Source organism: Eulemur rufifrons, chromosome 30 (assembly GCF_041146395.1).
Source record: "Eulemur rufifrons isolate Redbay chromosome 30, OSU_ERuf_1, whole genome shotgun sequence".
Classification (NCBI taxonomy): domain Eukaryota; kingdom Metazoa; phylum Chordata; class Mammalia; order Primates; family Lemuridae; genus Eulemur; species Eulemur rufifrons.
This window is the reverse complement of record NC_091012.1, coordinates 66822043-66846681: the sequence shown is the minus strand read 5'-3', so window position 1 is coordinate 66846681 and position 24639 is coordinate 66822043. Positions and strand designations below refer to the sequence as shown.

At 37.3% G+C, this 24639-nt stretch overlaps 2 protein-coding genes across 3 annotated transcripts in view; both read left to right on the top strand.

Annotated features, from left to right (window-relative positions):
* Positions 1–3312: 3312 nt before the first annotated feature.
* Positions 3313–5881, top strand: ARMCX5 (armadillo repeat containing X-linked 5). Its single transcript, XM_069463883.1, has 2 exons — positions 3313–3369; positions 3707–5881. The coding sequence occupies exon 2, from the start codon at positions 3972–3974 to the stop codon at positions 5676–5678; it is 1707 nt and encodes a 568-aa protein (XP_069319984.1). The 5' UTR covers positions 3313–3369; positions 3707–3971; the 3' UTR covers positions 5679–5881.
* GPRASP1 (G protein-coupled receptor associated sorting protein 1) overlaps positions 5590–24639 on the top strand; it is a 45177-nt gene continuing 26127 nt past the window's right edge. Inside the window, exons 1-3 of one of the 2 annotated variants that reach the window (XM_069463878.1) lie at positions 5590–5639; positions 7375–7543; positions 23603–23677. The gene's annotated coding sequence lies outside the window, so the exon portion shown is untranslated. The remainder of the gene's footprint in view (positions 5640–7374; positions 7544–23602; positions 23678–24639) is intronic. The other variant, XM_069463879.1, reaches the window with a different exon arrangement.

Genomic DNA, 24639 nt, shown 5'->3' with positions numbered 1-24639 from the left:
AGAAATGGCATAATAATTTTTAATATAATTAATTTAACCCCCCAAACCTATGCAAATTAGAGAAAAATAGACCATGAAAACTGGCAGGATGCTACGGTCTGAATGTTTGTGTCCCCTACAAATTCATATGTTGAAATCCTAGTAGCCAATGTGATGTTTTTAGGTGGGGGGACTTTGGGAAGTAATTAGAAGGGCCTTTGGGAGGTGATTAGACCTCCTAAGTGGGATTAGTGTCTTTATAAAAGAGCCTGAGAGAAACTCCTTACCCTTTCCACCATATGAGGTTACAGCAAAAAAAGGCAGCCATCAATGAACCGGGAAATGGCAAGCGCCAATAAATCAGGAAGCACTTCCCTGATGATTATGTCACCTCACGGCTCCATGAAGAAGTGAAGGAAAAGCATGGGAGGTCCATCCTAGAGCCCCAGGGCAGTGTGGCCAAGGATCACCTCTCCACTCCCAGCCTGCAGTCCTGACACCGGCTCTAAGTTGGACTTTTGGGGCAGGAAACGTGGTGGGTCAGGCTGAGAAGGGGACCACAAAAGCGGGGAGGGAGGTGGTTCATGGGTACAAAGGTATTTTAGTATTAATACTCTTCCATGAGCACAGAGTTGTTTTCTTCATGCCCACATTCAAGCCGTGCATATTTATTTAGGTGGGGAGAATATTGTGGGAATAGGACATGTACACACAGTAGTTTGGTACTAATGTGCTTCTCTCCATTCATCTCTGCTTTTCCTTTGACTATGTCAATGCAAGACATACTCTGGGCAATAAGGGCGAAAAACTCAGGCTTGAGGAAAAGGAAAAGACTAAGGTGTTTGATACTGATCTGCAAGTCAAGCCAGAGCAGTTTTCTAGAGGCCCATTTCGTGTAGAAAATTAAGGGCTTCTCTCATAGAGAAAACATGTGCAATCAATTAGAATTTATCCTCCTACCTCAGTCTTGACCCTCTTTGCCCACTTTCCTACCTCTGGCCCCTCCCCTAATCCAGGCAATTCGGTGGGCCTCCAGGTTGTAGATATGAACTTGTAATTCTTGGAACACTTTGGTATCCGTCCGCCAGGCAGGCTAGAACTCATTTCCTGACGCCGCAGCCCGAAACCCGTATGCATTTCAGTTCGGGAAAAAAAATGGTAGGCTTGGTGGGCGAGCTCCTACAAGAAGGAGACTAATACCGATACACTTTGGTATTTGTGTGCTTCTCTCAGTTCAGCGCTGTTTCCCTCGTATTCGGATTCAGCCCCTGCGCGTTTCAGTACCTGAGACGGGCAGAACGGCGGGGCGCAGCCCACTGACATGAAGAGAAGCGACAATAGGCAAAGCTTGGTATCACTCCGCTTCCCTAAGCCGGATCCCCTTAAACTGCTCTCTAGCTCCTCCCGTTGCCAATTTGGGTACTGGGGACGTGGCCGAGCCTAGTCTGCGGAGAAAAAGGTAGATGTTAATTGTTCACTACGCGCGGGGTCCTGAGGAGCCCTGGGAACGGGAAGGAGAAGGGAATACCAAAAAGTGACAGTAGTTTGCCAATCACGGCCTTAATCTGATAAAGCAGATATCTCGTCCTAAGTCGCAGGTGCTGGGGCAACCCCCAAACACAGTCGCCGCCATTGCCTCCGGTCCTTGTGTCCATCTGACTATCCGTCCCTCTTTCTCTATGGCACGGCACCCTTTGAGGCAAGGAAATAAGAAAACTGTTCCTGATCAAAGCAGAGCAGGTCAGTGAGAAGGCGGGCATCTCTTGGGGGTGTGAATGTGGGTCTCGGAGGTGAATGCGGGATACGCGATCTAGTCGTGGGAGGCGGGCGGCGGCAGGGAGAGGCAGGGGTAATTTGAGTGACACTCAACAATAAAAAGTGAGCTTCTTCTTGCTAGCTTGATTTCCAGACACTCACCCCACTTCCGACCATGTTTGGGAAGGAAAAGGGTATAGTAGCGCCTTCTAGCAGGGAAATGGCGGAAAGAGGAAGAGGGGCTGCCTTTATTTCTCAGGACAGTTGTCTGGGGAGCCCTGAGAGGGACAGCGTGTAAAAAGAGGTTGTTAATGTTTGATAATGAAGGCCCTGTATTCGAAAAGGGTCTCATGGCCTGGTTACTGGTCTGACCACTAATAACCACGTCTCTCCACTGTCTTTTCATTTGGTGTTTGGCTGTGTATCATTCATTTATATATATAGATCTGTTCTTAAGTTTGCAGTACTCCTTATTTCTCTAATGATCTGTAGGCGGCAGCAGACTTCAAGGGGTGGGGGGAAGAAAAAAGAAAATTAGCCTGGTTTTGTAGAGAGGACAGTGCTTGGAGGTGGTAGGTAGATGGCTAAGACTAGAACTGGTAAGGGTAGGGAAACCTTCAGATCTCCTCCCTGCCACCTTTCCAAATCCAGCTCCCTTACCCCTATTATGTTGCAGAAAATGATAGGCTTTGCAGGAGAGGAAGGAAACAAACATAAGAGCCTAGATGAAATTTGCAAATAATACTTTTCATTGTTTTCCAAACCTCTGTGGTTTGGACATTTCATCCCTGCTAACACTACTACTACCTTGTAAGGATGTTTGAGGTACCTCTGTATGGGAATTGTCAGACTTTGCGAATGGAGCAGAGAGACTTGGAGACTTAGGAGTAGGTGAAGAGGGGAGGTAGAAAACGTTTGCCAAACAGGTACCTGTATCGAGAAAGGATCTGTGCCCTAGGTGCTGGTCTCTATGAAGGACTCAGTCTCCACTTTCCTGTATCTCCTTTTATTGGTTTCTGTGTTGGTGAATCTCTGTGGGTAGATCTGTCCCTAGGTCTACAGAACTGTCACTTGTGAAGGTTCGTAAAATGGAACCTCCAACTTGAATCTGGAAATAATAAAGAAGAGAAAATTGCCCTGTATCTGTTAAGCTTGGGGTGAGGGTATAGAGACGGGGTGACTGAGACTAGAGAATTCTATCTCTTCCATTTTGTCAGCTTACCAACAATCACTGTCTGCTCCTGCCATCACTGTTGATTTAGTTGGGAGGCTTGGTAAGCTTTTCCCACTCCCTACTTGCTTGTCCTGATCTCTTGCTTCACCCTAGTCTATTTCTGAACTAGGGGGAAATGCCAGAGCAATCACTGAAGGGGAAAGTGGTGGGCAATAGGAAGGAGGAAGAGCAACCCTGAAGCAGAACAATAGGGGGAGGAGACCAGGGGGAGGAAAACACTAGACAAACTGTATTTGTAAAGGCAAGAATAGGGGTCAGGGACCAAGGTCTGTCCACCAAGAGATCAGTTTCCATATTCTCCAATTTGTTTATTTGTCCATAGGTCTGCCTATAGCTCTGCTGTAGGGCTTATCACCATTGGAATCAAGGAGCGAGCAGAAAATCACTCCAGATCAGTACAGGTTGGTATGAGTGTGGGAACTGTCGGGGTGGACCTGTAAGAGGAGATAGTGGAGGTCTACTTGGCTCCAGCAGGGGTCAAGAGCCAGTCTAGGGGTTCCTCGGCCTCTCTCACCCAGCTTTCCTACTTGTCATGCTCTTTTTTGGTGCCTGGAAAGGAGATTGGTAGCACTTGGAGGTGTAGGGAACGGGTAAAATGAAGGGAGAGAGACTTTGCTAATAATGTACCTCTCCCACCGAGCACTGAATCTCCATACTCTCCTGTCTCTCTGTGCTAATCAGAATAAGGAGAAAAAATTGGAAGAGACTCAAAGCCCCATTTCCTTCCTCCACCCCTAGGTCCAACTTCAGTGGCAGATCTGGTGGCCTTGGAGTGGCTGAAGACCACCACCTTCCACAGGGCTGCGCTCAGGCACAGCCATCCTTCCCCACCTTGAGTGAACTTCCTCTGCATGTTTTCTGTATCACTGTCAGAGCCTGTAGTTGGAAAGGGGACTGAGTGACTACTGGACTTTGTATGAAAACACCAACCTGGGACAGACCTTCAGTCAAGGCTGAGACAGGGGTGGGGGTACATAACTTGGCCCTACCTTAAACTTGGACCATGGCTGGCTCCGGGGCTAAGGCAAGAACTAGAGGAGAGGCTGAGGCTGTCCTGAAAGCTGGAATCAGTGGCTCTGCCAATGCTAGAGTGAAGGCTGAGACCCAGGTCAAGGCAGTGGCTGAGGCAGAACCAAAAACAGAATCGGTGATCCAGGTCAAGGCTGGCGATGGAACAATAGCCAGGACACAGACAATGACCTACACTGAGGCTCTGGCTATGACAAGGGAAGTTAGCAACATGGAAGATATGACTAAGACTAGAGTCATGGCTGAGACTAAGACAAAACCCCTGGCAAGTGCCCTAAACCAAGTGCCCCAAACCAAGTCAAAGTCCATGCCTGTGTCTAGGGTCAGTGCTGTAACCATTGAAGTCAGGGTTGGTACTGGCAGTGAGGCAAATATCAGGTTCTGTACCAAGGCTGATGATAAGGCCAATGTTGAGTACAGACCTGAGACAAAGGAAGAGGCCCGCATCGGGGCCAGGGCTGGGGATGAAGCTGGTATTGGGATCAAATCCAGTGATGAGGATGAAGAAAATGTTTGCTCCTGGTTCTGGTCTGGAGAAGAACCTGGTGTAGGGTCCTGGTTCTGGCCTGAAGAAGAGACCCCTCCTCAAGTTTATAAGTCCCTGCCTAAGATACAGGAAAAGCCCAAGCCTCCCCCCATACCCAAACTTACTACAAAACAAAAGGCAAAGGCATGGTTAAGGACCAGGTATATTGTCCTAGTCCCAGTTGAGGGAGAGGAGCAGTCCTTGCCGCCAGAAGGGGACTGGACCCTGATTGACACCTTGATTGAAACTCCTTTGGGGATTCGGCCTCTGACCAAGATTCCACCTTATGATGGGCCTTACTTTCAGACCTTAGCTGAGATCAAAAAACAGATTAGGCAAAGGGAAAAGTATGGGCCTAATCCAAAGGCCTGCCGCTGCAAATCACGTGGCTTTAGTTTAGAGCCTAAAGAGTTTGATAAACTTGTTGCCCTACTTAAGTTAACTAGGGATCCTTTCATTCATGAAATAGCTACGATGACAATGGGCATCAGTCCTGCTTATCCATTTACCCAAGATATAATTCATGATGTAGGTATTACTGTTATGATTGAAAACTTGGTCAAAAATCCCAACATTAAAGAACACCCTAGAGCTTTAAGTGTGGTGGATGATAGCTCTGAGTCTCCTGAAGAACCAAAAGTAGGAGAGTCATACATACATCAAGTTTGTAAGGACATAATCTCTTATCCCTTGAACTCCCCTGTGCAACTGGCTGAACTAAAATTACTAGCACACCTGAGTGTGAATTTCCAGGATCACCATGTGATTGCTAATTACATTCCAGATTTCCTCACCTTGTTAAATAAGGGAAGTGTCAAAATCAAGTTTTATGTTTTAAAAGTGTTTTTGTGCCTGTCTAAAAATCAAGCCAATACAAGAGAACTGATCAGTGCTGAGGTACTCTCATCATTGGTTGCTCCCTTTAACAAGAATGAGTCAAAGGCCAATATTCTTAATATCATTGAAATATTTGAGAATATAAATTTCCAATTCAAAAAAAGGGGGAAGCTATTTACCAAGGAAAAGTTCACTAAATCTGAACTTATTTCCATATTCCAGGAAGCAAAAGAGTTTGGTCAGAAACTCCAAGACTTAGCAGAGCACAGTGATCCTGAGGTGAGAGATAAAGTCATACGATTGATACTCAAGCTCTGAATACCTATCTGTTCTCATAAAATCTTGACCAGTTTTTTGGTGTTGCAATGTGAAACCAATGCATACTATAATTACAAATTCTATGCTTATGTTCTCTGTGTCGATTGAGGGAGGCAATTTTATGGACACCAATTAATCTTGAGAGCTTGAACGCTTGCTGATTTTTATTGTGCTATATAATATAAATTGAGATATTTTTAGTATTCCTGCAATGTGACCCAATAATGAACCTATACATCCTGAGTAAGCTATACTTCTATGCTTTATATTGATATAAATGTATTCTTTTGAGATTTTATTTACATGTTAATAAAGTTACATGCTAAAACTGGTGAAAACATTGTCCTAGTTATTCAGTTGAAATCTAGTCAGTGGGATAAAAGCACAAACAACATAAGGATGGTGAGGAGCCCTGTCTGTGTCTGTAGAGGGGCACAAACAAAATAAGTTCACATTGACAGATTCTTTTGTTTCAACATGTTCAAGGAGTAGATTTGTATGCAAGAAGATAGGACTGTGTTACTAGCTGTCTGTAGGTTCTGACTGATAGGGCTTCAAGTGAGTAATGGAGCCCTGTCTGGGCAGCTCTGGGGAAGGAAGTAAGGAGGCAGCTCAGGAGGAAGGGAACACAGATGCTTTCATTCCAGTCTGAGTCCCAGAATTTGTGTTCAGCCTTTCACATAGGATGTCTCATCAGGATGCCTTGAAGCTTTTTAACCCCCCAAGAGGATTCCTGGTTCTCACCTTCATTCAGCAAAGCCATGGACAGCTGCCTGGGAAGTGTGGTTCTGAAGGGACCCAATCCCACTGTGCCCTCAATAGCTCCTTCCCTATGCAGGGGTACCAAATTTACTGCTTCATCTAAGATTCCCTTGCCCTACAGTCCTGGGCCTCAGAGGAGGGTCTTTCTGGGGATCATCTGAAGAAACTTCTTCATAGTCTGATCTGCCCTGCCTTGGTGACTGTTGACTTTTATCCTTGCTTTTGTTTTCTCCTTTTGTTTCATGGACTTGGTGATTTGTGCCTGTCCTTGGTGGCAGCCCCTTGTTTGTGCTAATCCTTTTTGGTCAGAGCTCAGCTCTATGTATGACTCAGCCACAGGATACCAAAGTCCTTTAGGAGTGTGTAATTTCTTCCCTTTAGGGAGAAATTAATTCTCACAATCCTACTAGTCTGTCTATTTACATAGTTTACAGAGCTGAAGCCATGTTGTCTGTACTACCTCAGCTGGTCCTGTTTATACTTAACCAAAACTATGTTGCAGGTAGGGGTTTGTGTATAGAATGACATAGTATAGATTGGGATCTGGGGTCACTTTTACTCCTACCCCCTACCTCCTTTGCTGTTAATTTACTGCCTAGAATTTGGAAATATCAATATTAGGATCAGTGTACAAATGCTAGTCTTTCTGTTGATCTTCCTCTCTCTCCTAACTTGTTATGCATTTAGGGGAAGGCCTAAACTGGAAAATCTCAATATGGTGTAATGTACCCCCAGTTTTAACAGCTATCCCTAGCTAATTTCTAATAAAGTCAGGCATGAACTTATCTTTCCTATGTCTAGGAGTTAAAATGAAGGACGTTCGGCTACACCTTGTGCATTAAGAGCAGAAAAAAAAACGGTAGGTTTTTTGCAATGTGCAGCTTCAATTTAGATGATTTTTGAAGTTCTTTATAACTTATTTTTTAATCCACAGAACTTTCCTAGACTATAATACCAGCTGTGGGTACTGTTCTCAGTGTTGGAGATCTTCACAATACAATCATACCAGATCCTTTGGAAATATTGTGTCTCAAATGCCTTGTGGAGCACATACTTAATCAGTTGATGGCTATGGAATTTTCCAACATCACCTAAAGAGAAGGGTGAGTGTAGTGTGTATTTGTGTCAAGGCAAGAAGTTGATGGTCTGTCCTTTCCCAGATTGTTCCTAGGGTGTCATCTGTTGATGGACACTTGGGTTGTTTCTATCAATTGGCTATTATAAATAATTCTGCAGTGAACACTGTAGTACAAATATCTGAGTCCCTGATTTCAATGCTTTTGAGTATATGCCTAGAAGTAGAATTGCTTGGCCATATGGTATGTTTAGCTTTTTGAGGAATTGCCAAACTGTTTTCCACAGTGACTGTACCATTTTTATATTCCCATCAACAACACACAAGGGTTCCAATTTATCTACTTCTTGTCAACATTTGTGACTTTCCATTATTTTTAAAATATCTGTCCTAGTATGTGTGAAGTGGTTTTAATGTGAATTTCTCTAATGACTTATGATGTTGAGTATTTTTTCATGTACTTACTGCCCATTTGCATATCTTCTTTGGAGTAAGTATATTCAAGATGTTTGCCCATTTTTTAATTGGGTTGTTTGTTTTTTTATTGTTGCATTGTAGGAGTTTTTTCACATATTCTGGATATAAACCCCTTATTAGCTATATGATTTGCAAATATTTTCTTCCATTCTATAGGTTGTTTATTCACTTTTAATATTGTGTTTTTATGTGCAAAAGTTTTAATTTCAATGAAGTCTAATTCATCTATTTTTTTCTTTTGTTACTGCTGCTTTTGGTGTCATATCCAAGAATTCATTGCTAAATTCAAGGTCAGGAAGAGATTTACCCCTATTTTCTTCTAAGAGTTTTATAGTTTTAACTTATGTTTAGACTGTTGATCCATTTCCAGTTAACTTTTGTATATAGTATGTGGAACGGGTTCAACTTTATTCTTTTGCATATGGAAATCCAGTTGTCCCAGCACCATTTGTTGAAGAGTCTTTTCTTTCCCCATTGAATGGACTTGACACTATTGTCAAAATCAATTGGCCTTGGACTTGTGGTTTTATTTCTGGACTCTCAATTCTATTCCATTTGTCTCTATCTGACTTTATGCCAGTACTTCAGTATTTTTTAAATTTTTAATTGACACATAATAATTATACATATTTATTGGGTATAGTGGGATATTTTAGTTCATTGATACAATGTGTAATGATCAAATCAGGGTAATTAGTATATCCGTCACCTCAAACATTTATCATTTCTTTGTTTTGAGAACATTCAAAATCCTCTTTTCTAGCTATTTAAAAATACAAACTAAATTATTGCTAACTGTTGTCACCCTTCGGTGCTATACAGCACTAGAACTTCTTCCTCCAATCCCTCTCTCATCCCTTCCCTTCCCAGCCTTTAGTAACCACTATTCTAATCTCTATTTCTATGAAACAACTTTTTTAGCTTCTACATATGAATGAGAATATGTGGTATTTATCTTTCTGTTCCTGGATTATTTCACTTAATGTCCTCTAGGCTCATCCATGTTGCCACAAATAAGAAAATTCCATTCTTTTTTTACAGCTAAATAGTGTTCCATTATGTATATATACCACATTTTCTTCATCCACTCATCCATTGATGGACACTTAGGTTGATTCCATACCCCGGCTGTTGTGAATAGTGCTGCGATAAACATGGGAGTACAGATACCTCTTTGGCATACTGATTTCTTTTCCTTTGGATATATACCCAGTAGTGGCATTACTGGATCATATGGTAGTTCTGTTTTTAATTTTTTGAGGAACCTCCATACTGTTTCCCATAATAGCAGAAGTTACATTCCTCTCAACAGTATATAAGAGTTCCCTTTTATTTACATCCTCTCCAAGCATTTGTCATTTCTTTTCTTTTTGATAATAATCATTTTAACTGAGGTGAGATGATGTATCATTGTGGTTTTGATTTGCATTTTTCTGATGATTAGTGATGATGAGTATTTTTTTCATGTACTTTTTGGCCATTTGTATATCTTCTTTTGAGGTATGTCTATTCAGATCATTTGGCCATTTTTAAATCAGATTATTTGGTTCTTTTGCTGTTGAGTTGTTTGAGTTCCTTGTACAGTCATGTGCTGCATAACAATGCTTTAGTCAACAATGGACCACATATATGAGGGTGGCCCCTTAAGATTATAATACCGTATTTTTACTGTACCTTTTATTTGTTTAGATACACAAATATTTACCATTGTGTTACAGTTGCCTACAGTATTCAGTACAGCCACATGCTGACAAGTTTGTAGCCTAGAAGCAATAGGCTATACTACATAGCCTAGGTGTGTAGTAGGCTATACAATCTAGGTTTGTGTAAGTACACTCTATGATGTTCTCACAATAATGAAATTGCCTAATGACGCATATCTCAGAAAGTATCCCTATTGTTAAGCAAAACATGACTGCATATTCTGGATATTAATCCCTCATCAGATGAATAGTTTGCAAATATTTTCTCCCATTCTGCAGGTTTTCTCTTCACTCTGTTGACTGTGCCCCTTGCTGTGCAGAAGCTTTTTAGTTTGATATAATTCCATTTGCCTATTTTTTCTTTTGTTGTCTGTGCCTTTGAAGCCTTATCCATAAAAGTTTTGCCCAGACCAATGTCCTAAAGTGTTTCCCTTATGTTGTCTTCTAGTAGATTCATAGTTACATTTAACTGTACAGTCTATTTTGAGTCATGCTGGGAAAGCTGGATATCCATATGTAGAGAAATGAAACTAGTCCTCTATGTCTCATCAAGTACTGTAGTGCTTTGATTAAAGTAGCCTTGTAGTAAGTTTTGAAATCAGGAAGTATAAGTGCTCCAACTTTGTTCTTTTGCTTTAACATTGTTTTTGTTATTCTGAATCACTTTCTCTTCCATGTGAATTTTAGAATCACCTTTTTGACTTATACAAAAAAAAGTCATTGGGATTTTGACAGAGATTACATTAAATCTGTAGATTGCTTTGGAGGTATTACCATTTTGATGATACTAAGTTTCCAATCCATGAACACAGAATAACTTTCCATGTATTTAGGTCTTTAATTTCTTTTAGCAATATTTTATAGTTTTAGGTATATAAATCATTCATCTCCTTAAATTTATTCTTAGTATTTCGTTCTTTTATATATTATTGTAAATGGAATTATTTTCTTACTTTCCTTTTCATATTGTTCATTGCTGGTATATAAAAACATAACCCATATTTGTGTGTTGATTTTTTAAGCTGCAACTTTGCTAAATTTATTTATTAACTCTAGCAGCTTTTGGTAGATTATTTTGGAATTTCTATCTATGGGATCATGTCATCTACAAATAGAAATAATTTTCCTTCTTTTGTTACTATTTGGATATCATTTATTTCTTTTTTCCTGTATAATTGCTCTGCTTATAACTTCCACCACAATGTTGGATAGCAGTGGTGACAGCAGACATGTTGTCTTGTTCCCGATCTTCCCAGTGAAAGCTTTCAGTCTTTTACTATTGAACATGATATTAGCTGTGAGTTTTTCATAAATGCCTTTTAACATGTTAAGGAAGTTATTTTCTATGCCTAATTTTATGAATGTTTTTTATCATGAAACGGTATCAGATTTTATCAAATGCCTTTTTTCCATCAGTGGAGATGATCATGTGGAGATTATTTTGTTCTGTTCAAGTGGAATATTACATGAGTTGACATACTTATGTTGCCCACCCTTGCAATTCTTGGATAAATCACACTTGGTCGTAGTGTATAATCCTTTTAATATGCTGTTGGATTTGGTGTGCTCGTATTTTGTTGAGAATTTTTGCATCTTTATTCATAAGGGTTATTTGTCTGTAATATTCTTTCCTTGTGATGTCTGCATCTGGCATTGGTATCAGGGTAATGTTGGTTCCATAGAATTAGTTAAGAAATGTACTCCTATTTTTTTGGAAGAGTTCGATAAGGGTTTGTGTTAGTTCTTCTTTATACGTTTGTCAGAATTTTCTAATGAAATCATCTGGTCCTGGAATTCTCTTTTTTGGGAAGTTTTTGATTACTGATTCAATCTGTTTACTATTTAGGGGACTGTTGAGATTTTCTATTCTTTTTTGAGTCATTTTAGGTAATTTGTATATTTGTAGGAAATTGTTTATTGTTTATTTCACTTGGGTTATCTAATTTGTTGGTGTTCTCTTTTAATCTTTTTAAATTTCTATAGGGTTGGCAATAATGTTCCCACTTTCATGTCTGATTTTAGTCATTTGTGTCTTCTTTTTTTGACAGTCTAGCTAAAGAATTATCAATTTTCTTGAACTTTTCAAGGAACCAACTTTTGGTTTTATTGATTCTCTCTACTATTTTTCCATTCTCTATTTTGTTTATCTCTACTCTAATCTTTATTATTTCCTTCCTTCTGCTAGTTATGAGTTTAGTTTGCCTTTTTCCTCATTCCTCAAAGTGTAAAGTTAGATAATTGGTTTGAGATCTTATTTTTTATTTATTTATTTTTTTTTTGAGACAGAGTCTCACTCTGTTGCCCAGGCTAGAGTGAGTGCCGTGGCATCAGCCTAGCTCACAGCAACCTCAAACTCCTGAGCTCAAGCGATCCTCCTGTCTCAGCCTCCCGAGTAGCTGGGACTACAGGCATGCACCACCATGCCCGGCTAATTTTTTCTATATATATTTTTAGCTGTCCATATAATTTCTTTCTATTTTTAGTAGAGATGGGGTCTCGCTCTTGCTCAGGCTGGTCTTGAACTCCTGAGCTCAAACGATCCGCCCACCTCGGCCTCCCAGAGTGCTAGGATTACAGGCATGAGCCACCGCGCCCGGCCAAGATCTTATTTTTTAATATAAGTGTTTACAGCTATAAACTTCTCTCTCATCACTGCCTTTGCTGCATCCCACAGGTTTTGGTATGTTGTGTTTTTGTTTTCATTCATTTCTGAGTATTTTCTGATTTCCTTGAGATTTCTTCTTTGACTCATTGGTTGTTTAAGAGTGTGTTGTTTTATTTCCACATATTTGTGAGTTTTCCATTTGTCCTTCTGGTATTGATTCCTAGCTTCATCCATTGTCAGTGAAGATATTTCATGTGATTTCAATATTTTAAAGTTCATTGCAACTTAGGAGAATAAGTGTTCTGTATATGCCTGATAGGTCTAGTTAATTTATAGCATTGTTCAAGTTCTCTATTTCTTTATGATCTTGAGTCTAGATGTTCTGTTTGTTATTGAGTGTGGTGTTTGAAGTCTCCAACTATTATTTTAAAACTTTATGTCTCCTTTTGATTCAGTGTTTGCTTCTTCTTAGGGACTCTGCCTTCCTGATTATCTCCACTCTCCTGTATTTTAACCCTACTATTTCTATAGGTTTTTCCATATCTGCATGAAAAATATAAATATTTTTCCCATTGGAAGGGAAAAAAATTCTTTCTCCAGCACTAATCTCACATACTTTTCCAGCTACCACCCTCTTTCTCTCCACCATTTCACAACAATCAAGTTTTCTACGTTTGTTATTTCTGCTTTCACGTCTCCTATTCAGTCCTCACACAATTACAATTTAGTTTCTTCCTCTACTACTCAACTGAAACTCTGCCCTCAAGGTCACCAAAGCCTCAATATTCCCTAAAAAAGAAGAACAGTTTATTTTTTAAAAATTTTATTTATACATGTTTTTAAGGAATAATGCTGCTTATCCACTTTTTAAAATTTTTTTATTTCAGAATATTGTGGGAGTACAAACATTTTAGTTACATATGTTGCCTTTGGACCACCCAAGTCAGAGCTACAAGTGTACCCATCCCCCAGAAAGTATGCACTGCACCCATTAGGTATGAATTTACCCATATCCCCTCCCCCCTTCCACCTCCCCGGCAACCAATGAATGTTACTTCTATATGTGCATATAAGTGTTGATCAATTAACGCCAATTTAATGGTGAGTACATGTGGTGTTTGTGTTTCCATTCTTATGATACTTCACTTCAAAGAATGGGCTCCAGCTCCATCCAGAATAATACAAGAGGTATTAGTTCACCATTGTTTTTTATGGCTGAGTAGTACTCCCTGATATATATTTTTTAATTTTTTTTCTTATTTCACCATATTACAGGGGTACAAATGCTTTGGTTACATAAATTGCCTTTGCACTGCCTGAGTCTTCCTTGTGGAGGGATCTTTATTAGAATAACATTTCTGGCTTTTCTGTGTCCCCACCCTTACTCACTCTTGCCCTTCCCTCTTTCCTTTCTCTTTGGAAGATGGCTTTCCCACGGAGAGCTGTGTCCTACTCTGCTTCTCTGTAACGTAAGTTTTCAAGTATAGGCTGGAATAGGGTACCAGTTTTTAATTGGATGATATAGTATGTCAAATTTTAGGATTCATTTTTGAGAAGGCTTTTTGCCCAAAGATCTAAGTTATATTCTTCTGTACCAGATTTGTCAGTAACAAAGATTATTTATGGATCTCTCATCTGCTTTACTCCTTTTACTCAGTTTGTTCAGAACTTGGGTGGAGGAAAAAGATTGACATTTGTTGGGCCCTTTAAACGCCAACTCATATAATATCTTAATACATTTTGGTTTCAAAATATTGACCATTACAAATAAAGTTAAAAGCTTCTTCAACTATAAACCTCAATCCCAGTCTCCTTCCTAGAGGTAATACATACTGTCACTTTCTAGAACTTTTCTATGTATTACCTACATACGAATATATCTAAGTATTCTAAAGTTTTTTTAGAATATTAAATGTTATCATAGCATATGTATTATTATACAGCTTTTTTTCAGTAGTATGTCTTGGAGATTTTTCCGTTTAATTATATATTTATCTCTTATTAGTTTTGTGTAGTATTTCATAGTCTTACGTGGTTGTTTCTCTGGGTGATGCTGAGAAGTGGACTCCTGAGTCATTGGCATTTTTCATTTTAATAGACATTAGAAATCTCCTTACAAGGGGATTATATCATTTTATACCCTATCAGTATATCACAGTCTCTTGTTCTACACACTTACCAGCAGTTCTGAGTATTTACATATTTAAAGGTACCTGTCAATCTGTTAAATGAAAATGGTATCTTTGTTTTTTTTTTTTTTTTGTTTGTTTTTTTTGACAGAGTCTCACTTTGTTGCCCAGGCTAGAGTGCTGTGGCATCAGCCTTGCTCACAGCAACCTCAAACTCCTGGGCTCAAGCGATCCTTCTGCCTCAGCCTCCCAAATAGCTGGGACTACAGGCATGCACCACCATGCCAGGCTAATTTTTTATATATATTTTTAGTTGTACAGCTAATTTCTTTCTATTTTTAGTAGAGACAGGGTCTCGCTCTTGCTCAGGCTGGTCTCGAACTCCTGAGCTCAAACGATCCACCCGCCTCCACCTCCCAGAGTGCTAGGATTATAGGCGTGAGCCACCGTGCCCGGCCCTCTTTGTTTTAATTTGCATTTTTACTAATGATGAATACAATATATAAGTTCTATTAACTCACAGAAAAGAATAAGATCAGAAATATGAATTTCCCCTTAAAGAATGAAAATCAATTTGTAAGTAGCAAAATGCTAATTAGAAAGATTTTGGGGGCTGAGGAAATGTCTGGAAAGAAAAGCATTTTTTCTTTGCCTGAACTTAATATTCAAAACTCCTGATATGCAAAGAGAAGAAAAGAATTCTCATAGTGCTAACAAATTTGGGAGTTTACTGTTATGAGTTAATAAGACCTTTTATTATTTTAATTGTCTCAAGTATGTTCAGATACTTCAGATAGTTATATAAATCATCAATGATTAGCATGATAATAAATGATGATTTAAAATTCTAGTAGATGATGTAATTCAGCAGTAAGATTACTAAGCTTTTTTTAAAGGAAAATTATGTTCAAACCCTATAAAAGTTATTTTGGTAGTGTTAAGGAAAACTGTTTAGTTGATCATCGTCATATTATAGGATAATTCTTAGTAAAATTCTTTTTTTAAAATCTAACCATTTATTTTCTAAAACATACTTAACACATTTTTGTTAATGTTTTATTCACAATTAATGACGTTTTATTATTACTAATCCAGTTGAGGACTTGCAGCTGTTGGGAATAGGCTCTGTAAGTATGAAAGTTGATTTTCTTAGCTAAGAATATTTTTCTTTCTCTAAAGTCATATTCGAAGGATTTTCGAACATGTCTAGACCTTGCAAGTGTTAATGTTTTTTGGAGGGATTGTTGACTTATTCACCAGAGAAAAAAGTTAGACACACAGAAATCTATGATCCAGATTGAAAAGTAAGAAAATGGTAATTAGTGCAAACACATGATCTGATTTCCTATGTTAAAACTCCATTCTGTGCTACAGCAGATCCCATAATCTGATTACACTAAAGTGACCCTAAGCAGTATATACATTAAATTATGAATTTTATGTCAATATCTTTTGTTCTCCAGCAGGGGTTTATTTCATTGAGATAACACAGTTGAAGAAACTTCATGCTCTTCAAAGCACCTTAAATGAGAAACCCTGGTCCGGAGCTGAAGATTCAACCCTCAGTGACCCAATGACCAAGTACAATAAAGCCTATGCTCCTAGAGGAGGGCTCTCTATCATCTTCAATTTCCTAAACAGATAATAATTTCTTCTGAATCAAAACTAGTCTGTTATGAAAAACAAAAACTCAAGTGAGTATCATCCCTTGGTTTATAAATCCCAAGTGGATAAGAAACAAGAAAAAATGGCTCAAAGGTTGTGCCTTTTTCATTTGTCACTCCTATTAAAGTAACGTGATTTTTCTGATATACCAAAAATAATGGTATTTAATATTTAAATAACTCTTACCAATCAATAAAAAGATCAATAACACAATCAAAAACTAGGCAAAGGACTTTAATAAACATTTCTTCAAAGAAGATATATAAATGGCCAAAAAGCACATGAAAAGATGCTCAACTTTATTAGTCTTTAGGGAAATGCAAATCAAAACCATAATGATACCTAACTTCACATCTGCTGGCATGTCTATACTTTTTTAAAAAATGGAAAGTCAGTGTTGGAAGGGATGTGGAGAAATTGGATCCCTTGTACATTGCTGGTGGGAATGTAAAATGGTACAGCCACTGTGGAAAACAATTTGACGGTTTCTCTATATACCACTTTCATTCACTTCTCGTTTCTTTTTTCATATATTTTTTAGTTTTTTCTTAGTGGTCATCCTAGGTGTTACAATTAATATCTTAACTGTACAACACCCAAGTTTGAATTAATGCCAACTTAGTTTCAGTGGTATGTAATACTCTGCTCCTTAACAGCTCAGGCCCCCTCTTTTTTTTTTTTTTTTTTTTGATACAGAGTCTCGTTTTGTTGCCCTGGCTAGAGTGAGTGCCATGGCGTCAGCCTAGCTCACAGCAACCTCAAACTCCTGGGCTCAAGTGATCCTCCTGCCTCAGCCTCCCGAGTAGCTGGGACTACAGGCACGAGCCACTACACCTGGATAATTTTTTGTTTCTATTTTTAGTTGACTGGCTAATTTTTTCTATTTTTAGTAGAGATGGGGAGATGGGGTTTCGCTCTTGCTCAGGCTGCTCTCGAATTCCTGACCTCAAGGGATCCTCCTGCCTCGGCCTCCCGGAGTGCTAGGATTATAGGCCTGAGCCACTGTGCCCAGCCAGTCCCCCTCTTTTATGTTGTTATTGTCACAAACTCAAACTTTATATACTGTGTGTCCATTAACATAGATTTATGATTATAGTTTTATGCATTTGGCTTTTAAGACATATAGGGCAAAAACAGAAGAAACCAAAATGCAATAATACTGGCTTTTTAAAAAAATGATTTTATGTTTTTGAGCAGTTTTAGGTACACAGAAGAACTGAGCAGAAAGTACATACAGAGAGCTTCCATATACTACTTCTTTCCCCACTCCTCCACTCTTTCACCCCCTACACACAGGTTCCCATATTATTAGCATCTTGTATTTAGTGTGGTATATTTTTTTACAATTGATAAATGAAAACTGATACATTATTATTAACTAAAGTTGCTAGTATACTTTAGGGTTTGCCCTTTGTGTTGTACATTTAAATATTTTTTAAATAATATTTTTAAAATAATTTTTAAAAATTATGATAAAATACACATGACATTAAATTTGCCATTTTAACCACTTTTAACTGTACAATTCAGTGGCGTTAAGTATATTACATTCCTGTGCAACTATCACCACTATCAATCACCAGAACTTTTCATCATCCCAAATTGAAACTTTATACCCATTAAGAAATAACTCCCCATACCTGTTAAAAAATAACTCCCTATTGCCCCCTCCCATCAGCCCCTGGTAATCACTATTGTCCTTTTTTATTAAGTCTTTAATTCATTTTGAGTTAATTTTTTGTATATGGGGTAAGGGAAGGTCCAATTTTATGTTTTTTGCATGTGGATATCCAGTTTTTCCAGCACCATTTCTTGAAAAGACTGTACTTCCCCGATTAAATAGTCTTTACCCCTGTCAAAAATCATTTTGTTTAATAACATATACTCAAGGGTTTATTTCTGGACTCTATATTCTATTTCATTGGTTTATATTTAATTATGTCTGTCTTTTTGCCAGTACCATACTGTTTAGATTATTTTAGTTATGTAGTAAGCTTTGAAATTAGGAAGTGTTATTCTTCCAACTTTGCTCTTCTTTTCCAAGATTGTTTTATCTATTTGGGGGTCCCTTGAAAGTCTTTATAAATTTTAGGATGGGTTTTTTTAGTTCTGCAAAAAATATCATTGGGATTCTTACAGGGATTACACTGAATCTTACAGATCACTTTGGATAGTATTGACATTTTAACAATATTAACTCTTCCAATCAATGAACGCAGGATATCTTTCCAATTATTTATATCTTCTTTAATTTCTTTCAGCAATATTTTCAAGTTTTGTGTGTATAAGCCTTTGGTCTCCTTAGTGAAGCATATTCCTTAGTATTTTTTAATGCTACTGTAAATGAAATTGTTTTCAATTTCCTTATTGGATTATGCATTGTTAGTATATGGAACTACAACACATTTTTGTTTGTTGGTTTTGTATCCTTCAACTTTGCTAAAATTGTTTATTAGATCTAATCATTTTTGTGTCTTACCTTTGGGGTTTTCTACATATATAATCATGTCATCTGTTAACATAAATACTTCTATTTTTTCCATTCCAATTTAGATGCTTTTTATTTCTTTTTCTTGCCTGATTGCTTTGCCTAAAACTTCCAATACTATATTTAATAAAAGTGGAAAAAGTGGACATCCTTGTCCTGTTCCTGATCTTAAGGAAAAGCTTTCAGTCTTCCACTCTTGAGTATGTTGTTAGCTGTGGGCTTTTCCTATATGACCCTTATTTTGTTGAGGAGTTGAGGAGATTTACTTCTATTCCTACTTTGTTGAGGTTTTTTTTCTTTTTCATATAAGGGTGTTGGAATTTGTAAAATGCTATTTCTATATGAAAGAGATATATTTTTTCCCTTCATTCTGTCAGTGGGGTACATTACATTGTTTAATTTTCATATGTTGAACCACCCTTACATTCCAGGAATAAATCCCACTTGACCATGGAGTATAATTCTTTAAATATACTGCTGAATTTGGTTTGCTAGCATTTTGTTGAGACTTTTGCATCAGTATTCATAAGGGATGTTGGCTGTAGCTTTGGTACCAGGCTAATGTTGGCATCATGGAATGAATTAGGAAGTATTCCGTCCTCTTCCATTTTTTTGAAGAGTTTGAGAAGGATTGCTGTTAATTCTCCTTTAAATGTTTAATATAATTCACCAGTGAAACCATATGGTCCAGTGTTTTTCTTTGTTGGGAGATTTTATGATTACCGAGTCAATATCCTTATTAGACACAAGTCTATTCACATTTTCTATTCCTTCGTTATTCAGTGTTAGTAGGTTATGTGTTTCTGGGAATGTGTCCATTTCATCTAGGTTATCCAATTTGCTGGCATACAGTTGTTCATTATACTCTCTTATAATCTTTTTTATTTTTGTAAAAGTGGTAATAATGTTTCTACTTTCATTTCTGATTTTATTGAGGCTTTTCTTTTTTTAGTCAATCTAGCAAAAGGTTTATCCATTTTTTTTTTCATTTCAAGTACTAACATTTGATCTCATTGATTTTTCTCTATTGTTTTTCTACTCTCTATTTTCACTCTAATGTTTATTATCTCCTTTCTTCTACTGGCTCTGGGTTTAGTTTGTCAATTTTTTTTTCTGGTTCCTTAAGGTGTATAGTTTAGTTGTTGACTTGAAATTCTTTTCTTTTTTAACTCTATTATCTTCTTCAATTTCACTGAATTCTGCTCTAATTTTTATTATTTCTTTGTTCTTCTCACTTTGGATTAAATATTCTCTTTTTCTAGTTTTCAAAGATGGAATATTAGATTATCGATGTTAGATATTTCTACTTTGCTGATATATGCATTCAGTTCTGTAAATTTCCCGCTTTATTTGCATCCTACAAATTTTGATGTTATATTTTCATTTTAATTTATTTCAAAGTTTTAAAAAATTTCTCTTGGGAGTTCTTCTTTGACTCATTTGTTATTTGGAAATGTGTATATATATATATATATATATATAAATAGTATGTGTGTATATATAGTATGTATATATATATATTTCAGAATATTACAGGGGTACAAACGTTTTGGTTACATAAATTGCTTTTGTACTGTTTGGGTCAAAGTTATAAACGTGTCTGTCACCCAGATAGTGTGCATAGTACCCATTAGGTGTGAATTTACCCATCCCCTCCTTGCCCCTAACACCTGTTGGATTTCTGCTGAATATTATTTCCACATGTGCACATAAGTGTTGATCGATTAGTTCCAATTTAATGGTGAGTACATGTGGTGTTTGGTTTCCATTCTTGTGATACCTTGCTTAGAAAAATGGTCTCCAGTTCCATCCAGGTTAATACAAGAGGTATTAGTTTACCATTTTTTATGGCTGAGTAGTACTCCATGGCATATGTATATATGTACCACATTTTATTAATCCACTCATGTATTGATGGGCACTTGGGTTGTTTCCACCTCTTTGCAATTGTGCATTGTGCTGCTATAAACATTCAAGTGCAAGTGTCTTTTTTATAGAATGTCTTTTTTTCCTTTGGGGAAATCCCCAGTGGTGGGCTTGCTGGATCAAATGGTAGTTCTGTTTTTAGTTCTTTGAGGTATCTCCATACTACTTTCCATAGAGGTTATACTAGTTTGCAGTCCCACCAACAGTGTATGAGTGTTCCTATCTCTCCACATTGACACCAGCATTTGTTATTTTGGGACTTTTTGATAAAAGCCATTCTCACTGGAGTTAAGTGATATCTTATTGTGGTTTTGATTTGCATTTCCCTGATGATCAGAGATATTGAGCATTTTTTCATATGTTTGTTGGCCATTATTCTGTCTTCTTTTGAAAAGTTTCTGTTAATGTCTTCTGCCCACTTTTTAATGGGATCATTTGATTTTTTTCTTGCTGATTTACTTGAGTTTTTTATAGATTCTAGTTATCAGCCCTTTGTGGGATATATAGCATGCAAATATTTTCTTCCATCCTGTAGATTTTCTATTTGCTCTAATGATTGTTTCCTTGGCTGTGCAAAAGCTTTTTAATTTGATGAGATCCCATTGATTAATTTTTGTTGTTGCTTTGACTGCTTTTAGAGTCTTCTTCGTAAATTCTTTCCCTAGGCTAATGTCTATAACAGTTTTTCCAACATTTTCTTTTAGAATTCTTATAGTTTCATGCCTTAGGTTTAATTCTGTTATCCATTGTGAGTTGATTTTTGTGAGTGGTGAGAGGTGCAGATACTGTTTCAGTCTTCTACATGTGGCTATCCAATTTTCCCAGCACCATTTATTGAATAGGGATTCTTTTCCCCAGTATATGTTTTTGTCTGCTTTAAATATTTTGGGATTTTCCAGCTATATTTCTATTTTTGATTTCTTATTTAATTTCATTCTGGTCCAAGAACATACATTGAATTACTAATATTTCTGTTCTTTTAAATTTATTAAGGTATGTCTTATGGCTCAGAATTGGTCCATCCTGATGTATGTTCCATGTGAGATTGAGAAGAATGCATATTCTGTTTTTAGATGAAATATTCTATAGATGTCAAGTAAATCCAGTTGATTGTTAGCACTGTTCAGTATAACTGTGTTCTTATTGATTTTTCTGCCTGCTGGATCTGTCAATTGCTGATAGCATGACGTTGAAATATCTAACTATCATAGTGGATTCATCTATTTCTCTTGCAGTTCTAGTAGATTTTGCCTCCAATATTTTGATAGTTTGTTTTTAGGAGCATACACCATAAGAGCTGCTGTGTCTTCTTTGAAGTTTAATCCATTCATTATTATGTAGTACTTCTCTTTATGCCTGATGATTTTCCCTTCTCTGAAGTCTGCTTGACTGAAAATAATACAGCCACTCTAACTTTCTTTTCATTAGTATTTGCATGTTATATCGTAATCTGTTTTACTTGTAAGCTATCTGTCTCTTTATATGTAAAGGGGATTCTTATTGACAACATATAGTTGGGTCCTGATTTTTTTCATTCACCCTGAAAGTATGTCTTTTAATTGAAGTATTCGGACAATTCATATTTAAAGTAATTATTCATATGATTGGATTAATATTGAGCATATTTATAACTATTTTATGTTTGTTGCCATGTTCTCCTTGTCATATTTTGTCTTCCACTCTTTTTCTGCCTTCTCTGGTTTTAACTGAGCATTTAAAAAAATATTCCATTTACTCTCTTCTCTTAGCACATTAATTATGTAGCTTAAACATTCCTAATTTGAAAATCCAAAATCTAAAACTTTTTGAGCACTGATGTGACATTCAAAGGAAATGCTTATTGGAGCATTTCAGATTTCAGATTTTTGGATTAGGGATGCTGAACTGGTAAGTATAATGCAGATATTCCAAAATCCATAAAGATCTGAAACACTTCTGGTCCCAAGCATTTTGGATAAATGATACTCAGCCTGTATTTCTTTTTTCAGTTTTCTTAGTGATGGCTTTAGAATTTGTCATATACATTAGATGTATTAGCAACTATTCTAAGTCTAGTTTCAAATAACACTATACTACTTCATGGGTAATTTACATACCTTATGACAAAGTATTCCCAATTCCTCTCTCCCATCCTTATTATTGTCATTCATTTCTAATATCCATAAGCTATAATCACTGAATACATTGTTTCTATTGTTATTTTGGACAGTTATCTGTTAGATCAATTAGGAATGAGGAAAACACAGCTGAACCTTGAACAACACAAGTTTGAACTGCGCAAGTCCACTTATACCCAGATTTTCTTCTGCCTCTGCCACCCCAAGACAGCAAGACCAACCCCTGCTCTTCTTCCTCCTCCTTTTAAAGAGAAGTTCAATGTAATTCTTATCTTTGTTTCTCTATAAGTAAGGCATTTTTTTTTCTTTTGGCTTCTTTGAACATTTTGTCTTTGATTTTCTGCATCTTGAGTATGATATGCCTAGGTGTAGATTTTTTGCTAAATTCTGCTTAGTGTTCTCTGAATTTCTTGTATCTGTAGTTTGGCAACTGCTATGGTTTGAATGCCCCTTCCAAACTCATGTTGAAATTTAATTGCCATTGTAGCAGTGTTGAGAGTTGGGACCTTTAAGAGGTTATGAGGGCTTTGCCCCCATGAATGAATAAATGCCATTATGGTGGGAGTGGATTAGTTATCATGGGAGTTTGGCCCCCTTTTTATTTCTCTATCTTGTTTGCTGGCTTGCCCTTTCACTATGTAATGATCCAGCAAGAGGACCCTCATTAGATGCAACCCCTCAATCTTGAACTTTCCCACAGCCTCCGGAACTGTGAACCAAAAACATCTCTTTTCTTTATAAATTACACAGTCTGTGACATTCTGTTATAGCAGCAGAAAACAAACAAAGACAGCACCTCTCATTCATTTTGCAAAATTTTCAGCCATTGTTACTCTAAATAGTTCTTTGTTCCTTTTTTTCTTTCTTCCTCTTATGGAATTCTCATTATCTATATGTTATACATTTTGTAATTGTCCCCGAATTCTTGGTTATTCTGTTCTGTGTTTTTTTATTCTTTTTTTCTCTTTATTTTTCAGTTTGTGGAGTTTCTATAACATACCTCCAAGCTCCCTGTCCACTGTCCAATCTAATGATGAAGGCATTCTTCAAAGGTATTCTTCATTTTTGTTACAGTTTTTTTAATTTCTAGCATTTTTGAGTCTTTCAAAGAGTTTTCATCCCTCTGTTTATATTACCCATTTGTTCTTGTATGTTGTCCATATTTTTTTCCATTAGAGCCCTTATCATACTGGTCTGATAGTTCCAAATTTCTGCCATATCCAAGTCAGGTTCTGGGCTTTCTTTGTTTCTTCAGACTGTATTTTGCCTTTCAGCATGCCTTTTAATTTTTTTATTAAAAGCCAAATATGATTTATCAGGCAACGGGAATCCAGAAAAACAGGCCTTAAGTGTGAGGTTTTATATTTATTTGGCTAGGAGTTAGGCTGTGTTCATTGTTTGCTATAGTTGTAGGTGTCAGAGGCTAAAATTTCCTCTGCTATCCTTTTTCCTATTCTGTTGTCTTTGGGTTCCCCAGAGATGACTTCTTATATAGAGTCTGTTACCATTCCAGCTACAATCCTCTGTTATTATACAGGAGCCTGCTCCATGTGGTGGTAAGCAATGGGGACAGGGGATATATTCTATAGTGTTATAATTAGTTCTTAGTCTTTTAGTGAGCTTGTGCTCCTGTGCTATGACCTTCTTCTCAATATTTTTCCTCCTACTAGGTGATACAGGAATCCTAGAGGGGGCTGGAGTTGGTTATTTCCCTTATCCCACATCAGAGGCTAATGGGAACTGGAATTGGGTATTTCACTTCCCTATGGTTGGTTAGGCATTGATAAAACCCGATTCAGTTAAGGTCTGGTAAAATAGTTTCCCTTGAGGGCAGCAGGGATTTGTTAAGGAGAACAGAATTCTCTGGGCATATTTCAAATGGTTGTTTTCCCCCCTCCTCCTACTAGAAACATGAGGGGACTTTTCTCTAATCCTCATGTTGAGAACCTGTCAGGGCTCCTGGAGGTAAAACTCATTAAGTTGTGGGAGCCCCTCTAAAAGGAACTCTCAGAGT